Below are 18,638 nucleotides of genomic sequence, written 5' to 3' on the forward strand. Positions count from 1 at the left end.
GTTTTTTTCGGGGTATAGTTTGGGATACGCCAAAAAGTCGAAATGAAAAGGTTTAATTTTGTTCTCGGCGTTTTAGGTAAGACTTTTATAATATACAGGGTGTTTCAAAAGGTTATGCAAAAATTTTAAGGAGTTGTAGGGGGTGAGTTGAGTATGCCTGTTGTTCTCCCATTTTCCCACGATGAGTTAAATTAGCTTCAAAGTGTGGCCTACTAGCCCCTGGAAGTAGGCTGCAACAAGCGCCAAACCAAGCAGCAGGGACTTTAAATACGGTTTTAGTTTACTTTTTTACGCTGGTTACCTCGATTTGTTTACAAAGTCCTTTTTAACTTATCACACGAACCCAAACCTTAATGTTCGCGTTTCCCCGCTGCTTTGTTTTGCGCTTGTTTTGGCCTACTTCCATGCAGGGGCTAGTAGGCAACACTTTGAAGCTCTCTGGCGCTCTTTTAACTCATCGTGGGAAAATGGGAAAACAACAGGCATACTTCTCAACTTAACCCCTACAACTCCATTAAAGTTTTGCATAACCTTCTGAAACACCCTGTATATCCCCAAAGCGGATTCGATACGTGTTAAAACTTTTCGTCCGTAAACGGGCCGACTCCGTTACGCGGCCGATAATTCCCAGTCGAGTGACGAGACGCGTCTGGGATACGGAATCGCGAAGGGCGTCTTGTAGAGCGCACCCGCTATCTGCCACTTCCGCATCCCTAGAGAGACCGAGCGACGTGACGGGCTTTTAGTATCCCCCTTTCGATTTCTCAAAGCCCGCCGCCGCCTTATTATCGAAGTAGCAAATAAGGCCGTCCTTTTCTCTCTCTGGTAATTTGACATTCAAAGCCCGCTCGGGGGAAAAGCGACTACGCGCGTCGTTCAAAAACGGCCGGAACAAAGAAAATCCGAATATATCCGGAATGGCGAGCAACGTCTTTCCAAACCTGCCAGGAAAAAGGTATATTCTAATTGGGGAGCGGGATGAGTCGGCCACTTGGCGAAGGGCACCCTCGTGATTTCTCCATCCGAGGATATGAAATAGAAATAAGAAGCCCTTACCTATATCTAGGCACTGGGAAGCCTTGAGCGGCGCAGGGAATCTCCAACCCTTCTCCTTCGAACGCCGACACGGAGGAACGCTGATCGGTAAATCTTGGAGGGACCGTTCCGCTGGAATCTGAAACGAGAGAAAACCGAGATATATCTTATATCGTATTATATTGTAGCGAAGCCAAATTTAGAATCGAGACAGGCGAAACCACTTGGTCCCTCGGATCAAGGAGTTAAGGTTTAATTCCTTATCGTTCGATACGATTGAATTTACAAAGTTATCATAACCGACAATATCAAAGCTTCGGAATTATATCTCGAGACAACGTCTCCTATAATTAAAACATAATTATCATCGGCGTATTCAATCCCTTTCGCGTATTGAAATACAACTAAAAATAACAGCGTCCGTTCTAATTGAACTTTCAAATATTTAAACCACGCGTATAATTTAAACTGAAATCAAGAATTTGTGACAGGAAGGCTCGAAATTAATGAAATTACTTATACTATCGGCTCGCTGACGATATTTATCAAATATTTTGTACCGATTTAATGGTCGCGCCACAAAACTGGCGTTCATTTTGACAGCGAAATTTATCGTTAGGGAATTTTACGAATCACGCTAGAGACGATACATCAAATACCTTTAACAGTTACGCAAATAAATGGATTTTGAGTTCCAAAGACGTCACGAAAATAAAACGAATTCGTAATGACTATTTCGAGCTCCTTACGGAAAATGAAAAACGAGTTTAAAACTTAGTTATGTATAGACAAAGTTCGGAACAACTACACTCTCTTCAACACTCCCTTTAAAGTGTTAAACTACTCCCTTTAAAGTGTTAAACTACTCGATATAAAGTGTTAAACTACTCCCTATAAAGTGTTAAACTACTCCCTATAAAGTGTTAAACTACTCCCTATAAAGTGTTAAACTACTCCCAATAAAGTGTTAAACTACTCCCTATAAAGTGTTAAACTACTCCCTGTAAAGTGTTAAACTACTCCCAATAAAGTGTTAAACTACTCCCAATAAAGTGTTAAACTACTCCCAATAAAGTGTTAAACTTATCCCAATAAAGTGTTAAACTTCTCCCAATAAAGTGTTAAACTACTCCCTATAAAGTGTTAAACTACTCCCTTTAAAGTGTTAAACTACTCGATATAAAGTGTTAAACTATTCCCTATAAAGTGTTAAACTACTCCCTATAAAGTGTTAAACTACTCCCTATAAAGTGTTAAACTACTCCCTATAAAGTGTCAAACTACTCTATATAAAGTGTTAAACTACTCCCTATAAAGGGTTAAACTACTCCCTATAAAGTGTTAAACTACTCTATATAAAGTGTTAAACTACTCCCTATAAAGTGTTAAACTACTCCCTATAAAGTGTTAAACTACTCCCTATAAAGTGTTAAACTACTCCCTATAAAGTGTTAAACTACTCCCTATAAAGTGTTAAACTACTCGCTATAAAGTGTTAAACTACTCCCTATAAAGTGTTAAACTATTCCCTATAAAGTGTTAAACTACTCCCTATAGAGTGTTAAACTACTCCCTATAGTGTTAAACTACTCCCTGTAAAGTGTTAAACTACTCCCTATAAAGTGTTAAACTACTAACTGTAAAGTGTTAAACTACTCCCTATAAAGTGTTAAACTACTAACTGTAAAGTGTTAAACTACTCCCTATAAAGAGTTAAACTACTCCCTATAAAGTGTTAAACTACTCCCTATAAAGTGTTAAACTACTCCCTATAAAGTGTTAAACTACTAACTGTAAAGTGTTAAACTACTCCCTATAAAGAGTTAAACTACTCCCTATAAAGTGTTAAACTACTCCCAATAAAGTGTTAAACTACTCCCTGTAAAGTGTTAAACTACTCCCTATAAAGTGTTAAACTACTCCCTATAAAGTGTTAAACTACTAACTGTAAAGTGTTAAACTACTAACTGTAAAGTGTTAAACTACTAACTGTAAAGTGTTAAACTACTCCCTGTAAAATGTTAAACTACTCCCTATAAAATGTTAAACAACTCCTTTTAGGGTACTAAACTACTCCCTATAAAGTGTTAAACAACTCCTTTTAGGGTACTAAACTACTGCCTTAAGAGAGCCACTCCCTTCAGGGTGTTAAACTATTCGCTTAACGGTTCTACATTACTCACATTAAAGAGTTAAACTACTCCCTTTACAGTGTTAAACTACTCCCTATAAAGTGTTAAACTACTCCTTGTAAAGTGTTAAACTACTCCTTGTAAAGTGTTAAACTACTCCTTGTAAAGTGTTAAACTACTCCTTGTAAAGTGTTAAACTACTCCCTGTAAAGTGTTAAACAATTCCTTTTAGGGTACTAAACTACTGCCTTAAGGGAACAACTCCCTTTAGGTTGTTAAACTATTCCCTTAAGGGTTCTACATTACTGACATTAAAGTGTTAAACTACTCCCTTTAGGGTACTAAACTACTGCCTTAAGGGAGCTACTACCTTCAGGGTGTTACACCACTCCCATAAGAGTTCTACAAAACCCCTTTAAAGTGTCAAACTACTCTCTTTAGGCTACTAAATTACTGCTTTAAGAAAACTACCCCCTACCGGATGTTAAACCACTCTATTTACGGTGTAATATAACACCGTTTATACACCTTTTCAGGTTTTAAATTTGGGACCAGAGAAAACCCTTAAGGGTGTATATATTAAACCCTAAAGAGTGTTTTTTCTATATATTTTAGACCCATAATATACCATTAAAAAAACCTTTTTTTTAAGAGTGTATAGTTCTAATTCGTTTGTTGGGCGTTGACGAAACAATTAGGAGTAAAAAGGTACCAAACGTAGCTGTCAGAGATATTCAACGTGCCGGAAAACTTGCGAAATAAATTGTTCTGATGAAACAACAATACAGGGTCGCTGGCACGTTATGGAACTTAAATAAATTGTTATATCGCCGGCGGACACCTTTCATAATGAACACGAGAGTGTCGGGTTTAAAAAAAAATAAGAAAAACGTCTGTCAGTTGGGCGAGGGCACGTTAACTGAGATTTAAAATGAACGGGCCAGGAGGGAGCTTTCGAAGCGGTGCAGGGGAGTCCGGCTGACGGCAGTATTACACGACTGAAAATGGAGACGAAATCCACAGGCTATTTTCGCCGATAATTATTTCTCGACGGGAAGCTCTCGCCCTCCCTATTAATCAAAGAAGCCTTCCGAGACCTTAATCGAGAGTGAAAAATCATTAGAAGCTATTTCGAGAATTGGTTCGTGCAGTCGCTGAAACAGTGCCATTTGAGCAACCAGGGAGCTCGGAGCGGAGGTATTAAGACGAAGATTTGCGCTGGCTAGGAAGGCGTCTTAGAAAACAGGTTGCAAAATCGAGGGTCGCCCGGCGATTGAAAGAGGGGAAGAATTAAAGTCGGCACCATTAATTACTTAAGGAGCCAGCTGCGTCCGCCATTCGCTCCCCGATCCGCCGCCAACTCCATCCTCCCATTTGTCGTTCACTTTTCGGGTATTAGCGGCAATACTTCCCCGGTCGAAAGCGTCGTCGGGCGGGAAGGGCGCGCGCCTCTTATCCAAAATAAAGAAATCAAACAAGCCAGGAACAGCTCGCGCAAAAGAAAGAAGCTGATAATTCCATTCCACGATTTTCTCTTCCAAAAAATTTCGATTTTCACCTAACCATTCTTTAACAAATCAAATTAGACTTCTTTTTCGTTGTTAAGACAAACGAATGCCTCGAAAGAACTCAAAGTAAATTGTTAACCTATTTAATAAATGCTTAAAAATAATTAAAATGACTTTTTAAAACCATTAAATTGGGAAAAAGGTCGGATGGGAATTAACCGGAGCTCATCAACGGAACATTCAAATGTCGGTTCGTTGTAGACGAACTCGTGTATACGGGCTACGTCAGGTAAATTGTTGCGTGCGAAGCGCCATCTGTTGAAATTACCGTCCAATTAAAATTTAATTATAAATTCCCCTACCTATCGTGCAAAACGGAAACTAAATCTACACGGGAAAGCGTATGGTAGCCAATGAAAATTCAGATAAATATAAAAATAACCAAGTCAGACGAAACTTTTCCCAAACATTATATAAGTGACCTTTAAATTACAGCAACGAGACAAGTCAGTTGCAATCAAAAGTCAGACTCCCTTTAGATTCACCGCCCCTTATATACACATTTTTAATTTGTTCTCACGTTGGCATATGCGTGTTCGATTCAAATTTAAATACCCCTGTTTTGATGAGCTCCTGGAATTAGTCCCATTTTTACATTGTTAGACGATTTTTATAGTTGATATATAAAATACTCCTGATAGATAGAATTTTACCAGGGTTTAAAAAAAAACGGGTTTTTTTTTGAAAATACCCAGCCCAGTGGTTTTTTTTTGGGTTTTTTCGGGTTTTATTGGGTATTTATGTGTTTTATTGGGTTTTTTATTTTAAAAATATTAAATATATTATGTTTATAAAATTATTATTGTTTATTAAATATATTATGTTTATAAAATTATTATTGTTTATTAAATATATTATGTTTATAAAATTATTATTGTTTATTAAATATATTATGTTTATAAAATTATTACTGTTTATTAAATTATTATTGTTTATTAAATATATTATGTTTATTAAATTATTACTGTTTATTAAATTATTATTGTTTATTAAACATTATTTTTATTAAATATATTATTGTTTATTAAATATATTATGTTTATTAAATATATTATGTTTATTAAATATATTATGTTTATTAAATATATTATGTTTATTAAATATATTATGTTTATTAAATATATTATGTTTATTAAATATATTATGTTTATTAAATATATTATGTTTATTAAATATATTATGTTTATTAAATATATTATGTTTATTAAATATAATAACAATTTAATTTAAGAATTTTAGATGTGAAAAGGCAATGAAACTTGTGAAAGTCTATAGATATTTCCGCGCTGAACCAAAACACTGGTAATAGGCTAATAGTCTAATAGAGTGGTAACACTCTGTAGCTTTGGCCATGGCCGCCATTTTGGTCGCAAATTTTTTATCTATAGGAAAGAGCATGGGTGACGTACTAGGACGTCACAGTGCCATTACTCTATAAAGATTTAGATATAAGGTTGTTTAGATAATAAAAGTAATAATACACTTACTCTTACGAGGAGACTACCCGAGGTGATAATCACCGATTCGGTTGAAACTAGGTGGGTATGTAGACCTTATGGTAACATAAAATTCCACCAAGGGAAAAATTGCAATGGGCATTAGTTTTGCCATGGCAACCGAAAATGTTTTTCACAACACAGTATGTATATTTTCTCATTAAAAAAAAAATTCAAATTTCAAAACCAAAAAAAAAATAGATCAAAATTGACAAATGAAATGAATTTTATGATATTTTGATGAATTTTGGTCGATTTAATCAAAATATGTAAAAATTGATCAATTGTTATTTTCAATGGAACAATATACAAACTGTGTTGTCAAAAACATTTTCGGTTGCCATGGCAAAACTAATGCCCATTGCAACTTTTCCCTTGGTGAAATTTCATGTTACCATAAGGTCAACATACCCACCTAGTTTCAACAAAATCGGTGATTATCACCTCGGGTAGTCTCCTCGTTAGTAAGTTAGTCTTTTTAAGTTCTTTACAAGTTGTAAGAATATTTTTATATATCTAAAATAATAAATATCTAAAAATTTTCCACTCGTGTTTTTTAAAATTCAAAACTTTGAATGGGGTTTTTTAAGTGGGTAATACCCAAACAAACCCATGAGTTTTTTTGGGCTGGTTTTTTCTTTAATTCGAACCCTGATTTTACTACTTTATTTGATTAGCTAAATATTCCGATCAAAAGGAGCCAAAACTATGAAAATAAATTATAAAAAGTAACAAGAGCAGGTCCAACATTGAAGTTTGGAAGAAGCGGGCAGCGGCTAAACCTGATACGCGCCTTTTACCGTGAGCCCGCAAAACACATTAGAGTACTCGGAATTTTTTTTCGTAACAGGCTTCTCTAGTTACTATTAAAATTTAAAGACGAAAAAGTGAGGTGAGTGAATTCGGAGATTGAAAGGGGAAAAAAGGTCTCCCTTAAAAAGCATCTTAATTAAACTTTATGGAATTTTTTCAAGAAACTTTTCATACGGCCTTTTTGAAAACGAAGTAGGGTTTGGTGGGGGTAGGGGGTAGCGTTTATTACGTCCGAGACTCCAAAGACGCGCGCATTTCAAAAGATTGTTTTCTGCCGGCGAAATTTGAAAAGAGCTCGTGGAGTGGCCTCGAGAAGTCTTTATTAAGGGGAGCTATAAACTAGACTTCGCGGATTCCGGTCGCAACGGGGCTTTTAAAATGGGTCGCCGTCTCCTTTTCATTACGGCGAAATTGTCGAGCACACTCTGGCGAAAATTTTTAATCTCTTAAATATTTCCAAGCCACCACGCTTCTTCTCGTATTAAAAGACGGGAGAGCTTCTAATTTCGGACAATAGACCTATAGTAAAAGGACCCCTTCAAAGTTATTACAAAAGCCGACGAAAGCCTGGGCCCAAATTATTAGATATATATAAGGACGTTTCCGTAATAATTTCCTCAAGATGGCGGTCGTGTCTTAGAAGCGGGCAGTATAAGGGGGGAAAGGAGGGAGGAGCCTCTCCTTCTACGGTACAGACGCTGACGTCACGCGAAAGCCGCGCGGGGTAGGGATAAAATACTAGGCTTAAGATTTTACGAGCCAAGGAAGAGGGAGAGAGAGAGAGAAGGGGTATGGGACCCGGCGAATATAAAACGCACCTGTGATGATGAGTTTTCCCGACGTGGCGCTCAGGCGAACGGTGCGAGTTAAGCGGTGCGTCGTCTGGCATCGATATCGCATGGATCCGTCGCTCTGCGTGGCGTTGCGGATGTGCAATTCGCCCGAAGGGAAGACGCTGTAACGGCCACCTGCCACCGACGAATAACAGTGTCGTCGTCCCAAGGAACAAGAGAACGCAGAAGCGAGAAATACACAAACAAAAATATTCGTATTAAACAAACGTCCACCATCAAATTCGGCCTTTATTATTTGTCGGTCGAAAATGCGCGGGGTTCTTTTCGCCTCGTGTGTACGACCAAAAAAACCATAAGAACATAAAATGGAAGATATTGGTGGTGCAATATATATATATATATATATATATATATATATATATATATATATATATATATATATATATATATATATATATATATATATATATATATATATATATATATATATATATATATATATATATATATATATATATATATATATATATATATATATATATATATATATATATATATATATATATATATATATATATATATATATATATATATATATATATATGAATCTGACAAAAACGTCCACCTATTTTCTAAAAAAAAAAACGTTTCTGGCGTAAGACGGGGCTTCAGGCTGGATATATCCAGTAGAAAGGGGACAGAACGTGGGTTGTCAAACGCGGTTTAATATTCGAACGGCCATCGCTCCGACGGTTTTGTTTATACAGTAAAACGATAGTAGGTTGGCAAAGCCCATATCCACCGCGTAATGCCGACAAACTCAATAACGCGAAACCAAATTGAAGGTTAAACGAGATATTGCTTTACTTTTAACAGAAGCGGAAGCGGTCTATTTGCAATATTCCCTTACTAATATTTGCGTTACATTATCCGCAATTCTTCTTAGAAGGTTTGAATCATGGAGATAAATCAAAAGGACACTTTGAAACCGGCAACAAACAATATCTTACTTTTTCAATAATGTAATTAAAAATAAAGTTGCCCCAATGTTTTCAGATTTAAATTTCCTGACTTTCATAAATTTTCCCTGACTTTTTTTTTAATATTTATATTTTTCCTTACGATTTTTTTGCAAAGGACATCGCGCTTCTTCTATGGGATTTGGCTTTCGACAGATTTTTTTCAAATTGAAACATGTTGTTAAGCTTGATCAAAGGAGCAAAATTGTCCATTGCCATTTTTCCCTAGCTCCTATAGTTTGTCCTGTATCAGCGGTCAAAAGTGGACAAAACTTAGCATAGTCTATTTGTTAAAAGAAGTCACGGCCCATAGGTTAGCCCTCTACGTTCGCCCGTTCGCTAGTCCGGGCTCACTATCAAAAGAGTTTTCTTACCAAGATTCGGGGTGCTACCAAAACAGAGCGTCGGATTTGGTTTCGTTCTGATCGCAAGATAAACGAACACAGTAAATAATAAATAAATTGAGTTTTAACTGTCGTGTGACCGTGACTATGACTGACTATGTGACTGTATCGATAAATAAGTGTTTGATCTGTTGTGGAGTGACTGTTTCTATCCTATCAGCGAGTGTTGAATGTGGGATTCAACGAAACGGTTAATCATATATATTCTGATTTCCTAAGTATTTCTTTTATGTTATGTTTTATTTTATTTTATTATTGCTCATAAAATTCATCGAATAATAAGTTGCGAGAAAAGAAATAATAATGAAGTAGAGGTGTAAAAATCTTGGCAAGAAAACTCTTTTGATAGTGAGCCCGGACTAGCGACGGGCGAACGTAGAGGGCTAACCTATGGGCCGTGACTTCTTTTAACAAATAGACTATGCTAAGTTTCGTCCACTTTTGACCGCTGATACAGGACAAACTATAGAAGCTAGGGAAAAATGGCAATGGACAATTTTGCTCCTTTGATCAAGCTTAACAACATGTTTCAATTTGAAAAAAATCTGTCGAAAGCCAAATTCCATAGAAGAAGTGCGATGCCCTTTCCTTGGCGTTTGCATGATTTTTTAAAGACGAAAAATTAGATATTTTTTGTTACTTTAATCACTAAATAATGAATTTATATCAGCTTATATTTTGTTAAAAAGGGAAATAAAATTAAAAATGATCAGAACGCTAAAAAGAGCTTTATAATAATCACAGAAATTAACACAAAACTATATTAAAATTACAACTAAATCACCATTATAAAAGTTTCAAGATAAATTAAAATTCCCTAACCTTTTCCCTGACCTTTCAGGGCAATTTTAAAATTCCCTGAACCATCACTGTTTTTCCCGAATTTTGGCAACCATGAACAAAGAATAAATACACAAACTTTAACTAGACATAGGGATAGGGTATTAGCCTAGCTGATTAAATGTCCTGTACCCCTCCAGTTTTAGGTAAAACTGATTTACAATAAGAATTCTACACTATATCTTCAACTGTTTACTCAACTAAAATTTGAGTGAAATCAAGTTAAAAAAATAAACCTAGACGGAAAATGCCTACTCGTCTATGATTTACGTGTCAAATATTTTTACACCCAAAGAAATCGTCACAGTACAAAACCTAGTATGATATAAAGACCATTTAAAATGATTTAATCATATTTTACACTTTCAAAATTTTTTGACGGCTTAACCTAATATTGCGCTAAGATGCTTTTGAACTTCGATAGAGGAAAAACAACGCATTTGGGAAAACCGTGATGGTCATTTCTCCATCGAAGGACAAACAAGTGATCAAATCGAACACGACGGCAAACTACAACTACATTTTCGAGGCCGAGTACCAACTTCAGCGACGCTCTTATTGAGATCGAATCCTTATTAAAATCGAGGAAAGACGCGATAGAGAGATAAGCGAAGGTGAATCCTTTGTGATCCGCCAAAATGATGACGAGAATAAAAGATAGCGATGGCAAGAGCGGAGAGTAGAGTAGCCGAAGAGTGCAAGTTTTAAAGGATATTCGCGGGAGAAGAGGCTGGAGGACGCGATATCAAAAGAAACCCTTTCAAGGGACGCCAACTCTTCTATCATCACGTGTCTCCGTTACGTGTAAAAAGAGGGAAAAAACGCGGGGGGTGGAGAGAGATAGACGACGTGCGGGGGGGGGGGGAGATAGCGGATAGGAAAATGAGAGGAAAGGATAACGCGGAAAAGCTTCCAAACCTTCGGGGGGAAATACCCCTGAAAGAAGGTGAAACGGATACGTTGAGGGTGTATAGGCGGGAAAATATTATCTAATCTTTATCTCGGCCACCTTTCTCTTTCTTTTATGTCCCCTTCCTCCCGCTATTCCCGGCCTGGGCTGCTTTAACGCGCGCATTTGGCCCTGTTCCTTTTTTTTCCTTTTATCGAATATTTCCCGAGACGCCCGATACACTACGACCTCTTTCAAAAGTTATCCCGCTCTATCAAGGTCCTCCGGCTTCTCCTCCGGGGTATCGAGATGAGTCTAGCCTACGGAGCCGCGTATACCCCGAGACTATATACGAGAAAGCCGATCCGGGGGCTAAAACGAAGAAGTAAGCTTTAGCTTAGGGACGGGACGGATTTGGTAAAAATGGAAATTTATAGTCAATCTTACAAGTTCCGTAGAGAGTCTGTCGGGAGATAAGCTACGGCCGTTCGTCGCAATTTCGTAAACGTACGGACGTGGTTCGTATCGATGCGGCGTTCGATATACGTATACGGATTCGCTGTGTGCCCGGGGATTTATCGCGTATCCAGACGAACGGAGAGACATTCTGGGACGTTTGACGAATGCTAGTCGCGTTTTCCGCTGACTGCGCTCCGGGAAGTCGGAAAGGTAGAAATTGCAACGACTTCGGGAGCAAAATGGCCATGCCCGCTTTCTTGTTACGTCAGAATGTCGAGATAGAGAGGGCGAGAGAGGCCCGGGATAGAATGACCAAAGATACGTCGACGGTGATGATGATGACGTCAACACCGCGCCACCTTCTTGATGGATGAGTCTTCCGACACGATCCCAAATTCCCATCCCCTCTCCCTCCACCCACTCGATTCCCGAAAGACCGAAAAGCTACGGCCCCAAAAAGTAAATCCCAAAATGAAGATCAATTGGCGATTTTCGTCGCTTGTCAAGAATAAGACGGCCAAAATCGGACGCCGGGATATCTTTCCATATCCGCTTCGTGTCACCCTGATCACGGGAACTGTAGGCCTTTTATTGGACGTATTTCCCTGATTGATTGATAGATAGGCGGACGTTTACTTTAGACTCGTACCAGATATATCGTTTTTCCAAGTTCAAAACAATTAGAAAGGGTACGCGGCATTAAAGTATCGTTTTCAATAACCGCTGACTTATAGGATCGTGTAAATTAACTTTGCCCTGAACACCGGTGTATTGCGTGTGGAACACTTCTACAGGCGCTTGGACTATTTTTCGGCTACAGCTTGACTGTCTCATAACAAAACATAGCAAACGCCAACTTTGATTTTTTTTTAATTTAACGGTACTATAATCATAATTAAATAACCATTGGTGGCATTTTCTCACCAATTAGTTAGTAGTTAATTGTACCTAACTGTAAAAATTCCAGCCCCCAATTTTCGTCGATGAGATATAACAGTAGGCGAAAATTATTCGTTTATCCGGGGCATACAGCGAAGGGCAAAAGGTACAAATTGAATTTCGAAGATGACGTCAGAGTGTACCCTAAAATGTTCAATCGAATAATTCGTAAAAGTACAATCTCGGGGAACATTTTAAAACTTGACATGCTAATGGAATTTTTAAGTTCATCTTCACCATCCGAGGAAGAAAATGAAATAATTGATACAATTTTTCTAATTTCCCGAAACTTTAGAATTATTATTTTAAATTACGAAGCAAATGTGGTTAAAAATTATACCTCTAAAGAGTTTAAGCCTCGCGTATTCGAAAGCTTAGCAACTTGTTTCGGTGAATCCGTTTCATGGATACATTTTGGCCATTGAAAGCGGGAATTCAAAAGGGTGTCTTTCAAGGGCCAAAATAAAACCTTAAACCTCAACGGGTAATTCTCCATCTTAGTTGGAAATACTATCCCATAAACAATAATTCAGATAAACTGCTAAGCAAAACGTATTACCCTCTCCAATGATATAATAATTATTGTTTTCAATGTAAATAAAACCATTAATGTTCAGTCTTTGGAAAACTAATAATAATCATTAAATTGTTCCCTTCCGTGTTTGAGTTATCGCTAGACGCTTCCATTAAAGCAGCCAAATTGGTCGGAGCAGACTAATGTAAATTAAAATCTCGTATTTTGGCAAAAATGAAAAAGTTACTACGACACATATGTAGTTAAATAATGTTTAATTATATTTTTTATCTTTTAACGAAGAGTTATATCTGTTTTTCTTACATATTACGTAAAAACATATTATCATAAGTGCTTTTACGATCAAAACAAAACTTTATCCAGTTAATAAAAATTTGTCAATATTAAACAAAGTAGTTCGCTTATTTTTCGTAAAACTATAGCAGAAAGGGTCGCAGATGTTGCTAAAGGTTAGGTAAACTAGGGCGAAAAATTCATTAAGAAGATCAATTTGAACGCCGGGGTCCGCGGCAAGTGGATCCGTTCAGGTTAGCCCGTCAAAACAGTCTTGTTGATGTTATTAGAAGGCGACTAGCCGGGATAGTTGGGCCAAAGTTCACCAATATATTATTAATAAGAAAGAGCCCAAAATATAGTACGGGCCAGTGAAGGCGTGGGAGGTCCGTATACTGTACATACCTATAACTGGAGGTGTTTGGGCGTCGAGTTATTAATAGAGGGCGACAAAAACAGAAATCCATTTCCATGCCAGCAAAAGCGTTTTCCGTTTCTCCCCACTCCTCTCCCCTTTCCATCTCGTCTCTCCATCTTCTTTTCCGCTGCCAGCGTCGCCCCCATCTTCCAACATCAACCCTTCCACGGGGCCCCGAAGACTTTACCCATCACCACCGTATCGCCATCAACGGACGAGTGACTAAAGCACCCGCCGCGAGTATAGTCGGACCCTTCCGGAAAGAAATATAAGAAGGAGGCAAGATTTGTCGAGGGCGTCGTCGGCATAGCGCGCGCGCGCCACCGGCATTTCTTCAATTACGTTTCCACAAAAACATCCTTTTTTACGAGGGCATTAAAAGGAGAGACCGCGAGAAAAGATATTAAACCATCCCTCTCATCTTGGTCCTCCGCCCTCGCCCCCAACAAGCGTACAGCCCAGCGTGTGGTCAGCTCCATTACGAAGGTCCCAGTCGCTATTTGTTTGTCGGCCACCCCTTCCCGACACCGGTATACACCGCAGATAAATCCAAGAGGTTTTGTAGCCCGTTTTACCCTCCATTCCCGAGTCGTTAAAGAAAACTTAATTATACGTCTCTCTCAGCAAAAATATTTAGCTCGCCTTTCTTTTATTTTCAACAGCCCATCCTCCTCTTTAGACCTTAATTGGATAAGGTAAAACCAACCGCTATTGGAAATTCGTTCAAAAATGGCGAAGTAAATTGTAATTTTAACTACATTTTTCCTCGATTTCTAGGAATATATTAGACCCGAGGCTATTGGAAGAAAAAACCAGTCCAGTTCAGAAGTTGAAGCGTGAATGTACGCGGTAAAAAAAAAATGTGAAGGAATTAGGTTTTCGAAGCCTTAGAACCAGGTGCTCAAACCAACTGGAACTTGGAGCGGTTTGGAATCGCGATCGAACGCGACTGAAGCGTATCCAAAGGCGGGATCTTCGGTATCAGTCAATGCGTGGACTCTGGCGCGCTCGATTTCACTATCGCGAAGAGGTAAGAAGGCAGGACGGTACGGTATATACGTCGCAATAAGGAAAAGCGGAGCTGCCTGCAGTCGCGATTTCGGCTCGCTGCAGTCAGGGGATTGGCAAATTAGATTCCCGCTTTCCGGATCGCGCCCACTCTTTCTAAAAACCATTTCTAATCGTCCCGATAAAAGTACTCTCACCCTTCAAAATTAATTAGCTCTTGGGATTTGGCGGCCCCCATCCGGGCGTCCTCCTCCCCTCTTCTCGGGAACAGGAGCCCCGGGATAGGAAAAAACGAGCCAAGAAAACGGGGAATAGAATGTTCCATTTCCCACACGCCCGCCGACGTCCAATTACTACTTTATGTCGCTATAGTTTCGATCGTCGCGAAATACCAAATTAAAACAGCCTATACTCCCCGGGGAGATACGCGTAAAGATACGAGACTTTAGACATAACAAAAAGTAAATGACCTGGGAAGGGGGGATGGGCAGCTTCATTATTACTATAACACGCTAGACGAGGCAGCGACGATGGGAATGAAAGTAAACGTGCTCGAGTGTTTGTTCGCAGTCTGTATTTGTAAGCTTTCATTAACGTTTATTTAAGCCTCACTTCAATATCGGTCGTCGCTATTTCGTAACGTAGACGAGAAACGTCTATTCGTTACGGTTTCCATTTGACCTTTCAAAGACACGTTCGGACTTGAAAGGATTCTTCGCGTTCGTGATATGGTAACGCGGTTCACTCCTGGATGTTAAGACGAAATGCGCTACAGGGATACGCGTTACGGAATGGGTTTTTAGAGAAAGCTTCAATGACTTCTACAAAGTAACCCGGTACCAAAGTCGACGCGATGGTACTAGAAATTTCAACGTTATATTAAATAGCGAGTTACCCCTTCGTGTCTCCGGGTATAACTAAACCTAATCCGGATCATAAAAATGAAAAAGAAACCCGAAAGTCAGCGGAGCGTGCAAATGTTTCCCAGCGGTACTAATTAAAACTAACAAAAGAAGGAACATCGTTAACACCCTTTTATTTTCCGCTAGGACGAAAACCTTTCCTTTTCAAGTGCCGAGCGCGACAAGAAAGTAAAAGTTAGAAAAAATAATCCTAAAAACGACGCGGTATTATTATCAGAAAAAAAGAAAGACAAAAATTTTCTTCGAAACGTTCGTTACATTATTTCGTAGACGCGATACTTTTGGTCTTTGAGTGGAACGAAAACCGTGCGCGCTCTAGACAATCAAAAGATGTAAAAGTTTTCTACATCTTCTCCGCTCCCCTTTTCCTTCCCTTTTAAGCCGGTTTATGACGATGTCTCAACCGGAAAAATTCTTCTTCTTCTTTTCTATTCAATTAACGCTCGAGAGTTTCGGAAAAGAGAAAGTTAAAGTACGAGACAGAAAATGTTCTCGCGGCCAGAGCCGGAGCGCGTGGCACGAGGACGTTGGTAGTAGAGGGAAAAGGTACGGAGGGACGAACGTGTTCGTTTAGGACTTTTAGGAAAGAGAGAAAGAGAACGCTCGTGACAAGTCGGACAAAAGAAGAGGATAAAGAGAGGAGCTTCACGCCTCCAAACAAGAGTCGGATTATGTCGCCCTCTGCCGCGTGGAAATCGATTTCTCTCTTTTCACCAATTTTCATTCCCGCCGCCTAATGATTTCTCGTGCAGCCTCCCATCACACCTCCGTCAGGGGCCCCGACAAAGAAGCCAGGCCCAGCCTCGGAGTGTCTCTGACTACGGAAGAAAAAAAGAGGGAAGAGGCTGCGGATGAGGATGCTGAGAGAAAAAGGGTGGACGTTTTCTGGCAAAAAGAAGCGAGATGATAGCGACACCAATCGGACGCAGATTGTGTCTTCTCTTATTGAATGGCGCGAACGGCCGACAATCGAATGATAATATAAAGTAAATCATCCGAGAGGCTCGGGGCCGCACTCAGCCTTGCCCCTCCCAACACTCTCTTGGACCTTCTTCCCAGCCTAGAATTTTCTCTCGATGTACGCGTTCTATTACATCATAGATAGAATGGAAAGGGATTTATTCCGCCCCCCCCCCTTTACTCCTTCCGCGGTCCAATCAATGGTAACTAAATATAGCAGCCGTGGTGTGTGCTGTTGTCCAATTTCCACACAAACGATTATTATTGGGCAATGGCCTCCTTCGAATTTCCAAAAAAATCTCGCGACACTCTATATGTTATTCGGTTTTATTTGATATAAATATCGTTGGTTTAAAAGTATATAAGCTCTGACGTAAGTGCGAAACGTCGTTAACTTTCACTTCAATGTGATTTTTACATTTCAACGAAATACGGAATTTTTAGCTTTACAAGGAAAGTGGAAATATGTATGCCTAATATCATAAGCCTATCATAAGGTCTACCATAGGAGCCCATGTTAACGGCGTTGTCCTGGAGATAAGAAAATTAACGTACGACGATAGGGCAGTAGCGCCATCTTTGTTTTCAAAATTTCTACATCTAAAATATTATCTTACTTGGTAGAGCAGCCACGCTCGGGTTGATAAATGCCACACAAGACGCGTCTAAATCTCACATTTGGAAAATTAATACCTTCAGAAACAAGTTATCTTATATCTAAAAGCCAGTTTTAGGTTCTGATGAATCATTTTGCAACGATGAGTGTTAATTTTAAGTTTGAGAGTGATAAAATTGTGAATAAGCCTTGGCTAAGGTGCTAAGAGCTGGCGGCGGAGTTTCTCCCGCGTGGTTCCAAGTTTAAAAACGTTCGCGCACGCCTTCCGCACATTCATCATGCAACGCGCGAAATTCATTTGTGGAAATGTCAACACTCTAAGAAATAGGGGTGTTTAAAAGGTGTTAAGAAAGTGTTACACCTCGTTCACACCGTTTTAACACTTCCAAAACGGAGCAACTTTTTAAAGGTGTAAAAAGAGTGTGACAACACTATACAAATGTTTAAATAAGATAAACATTCCAAGAAATTGGGATTCATTTCACACCGTTCTACACCATTTCCACTCAATTTGATAAGGTTGAAATCACACCTTTAAAAGTGTTAATACGCCCTTTATTAAGAGTGAAATCACACCTTTAAAAGTGTTAATACGCCCTTTTGTTAGAGTGAAATCACACCTTTAAAAGTGTTAATACGCCCTTTTGTTAGAGTGAAATCACACCTTTAAAAGTGTTAATACGTCCTTTTGTTAGAGTGAAATCACACCTTTAAAAGTGTTAATACGACCTTTTGTTAGAGTTAAATCACACCTTTAAAAGTGTTAATACGCCCTTTTGTTAGAGTGAAATAACACCTTTAAAAGTGTTAATACGCCCTTTATTAAGAGTTAAATCACACCTTTTAAAGTGTTAATACGCCCTTTTGTTAGAGTGAAATCACACCTTTAAAAGTGTTAATACGCCCTTTTGTTAGAGTTAAATCATACCTTTAAAAGTGTTAATAATCCCTTTATTAAGAGTGAAATCACACCTTTAAAAGTGTTAATACGCCATTTTTAATAGTTAAATAACAATATTAAATCTACAACGCCTGGGCCAATGAAATGATCCATAACCCCGAATTTCACCATCGCGCAAAGCGTATCAACATCCGTGAATTCTATACAACAGACCTGGTCCGAGACGATCAGCCATTACGCCTTAAGTAATATTTTCATCGAGGGTGATCACTTAAGAAAAATGAGATGAAGGCATTTTTTGTTCTTAAGCTATCAATAATCAGTAGTTTTTTATGCATATTTTATCTCTCTGTCCTTCTGTTTTTTTAGCAGATAAGTATACTTTTTGTCACGCTTGGTTTTCGGTATAAAACACCCGGGCATTATTTATCTTTTAAGCAGTTAAAATTACGTCTTAGGCAAAGCATGTTCGTTGTGGCGTTGCTTTAGTTATACTTAACGTTTTTGGAAATTGTCTGCATAATTTTACCGCTGCGCCCGGTTTGTCGTGCTGTAAACTGCAACACTTTTTTCTATGGTTTTTTAACTAATTAAAGGTTTTAGGAACACTACGAAA

At 38.5% G+C, this 18,638-nt stretch overlaps 1 protein-coding gene across 3 annotated transcripts in view; it reads right to left on the reverse strand.

Annotated features, from left to right (window-relative positions):
- The window catches only part of LOC149932366 (cell adhesion molecule Dscam1-like), a 105,107-nt gene that overhangs the window by 20,755 nt on the left and 65,714 nt on the right, over positions 1 to 18,638 (reverse strand). For all 3 annotated transcript variants that reach the window (XM_090156870.1, XM_090156872.1, XM_090156871.1), the window contains 2 exons: positions 7,863 to 8,012; positions 1,057 to 1,174 (listed from right to left, as the gene is read on the reverse strand). In XM_090156870.1, coding sequence (XP_090012996.1) covers positions 1,057 to 1,174; positions 7,863 to 8,012 — 268 coding nt within the window. The remainder of the gene's footprint in view (positions 1 to 1,056; positions 1,175 to 7,862; positions 8,013 to 18,638) is intronic.

The sequence above is a fragment of the Leiobunum rupestre genome, chromosome 8 (assembly GCF_980474605.1).
Source record: "Leiobunum rupestre chromosome 8, qqLeiRupe1.1.hap1, whole genome shotgun sequence".
NCBI classification, from domain to species: Eukaryota; Metazoa; Arthropoda; class Arachnida; order Opiliones; family Sclerosomatidae; genus Leiobunum; species Leiobunum rupestre.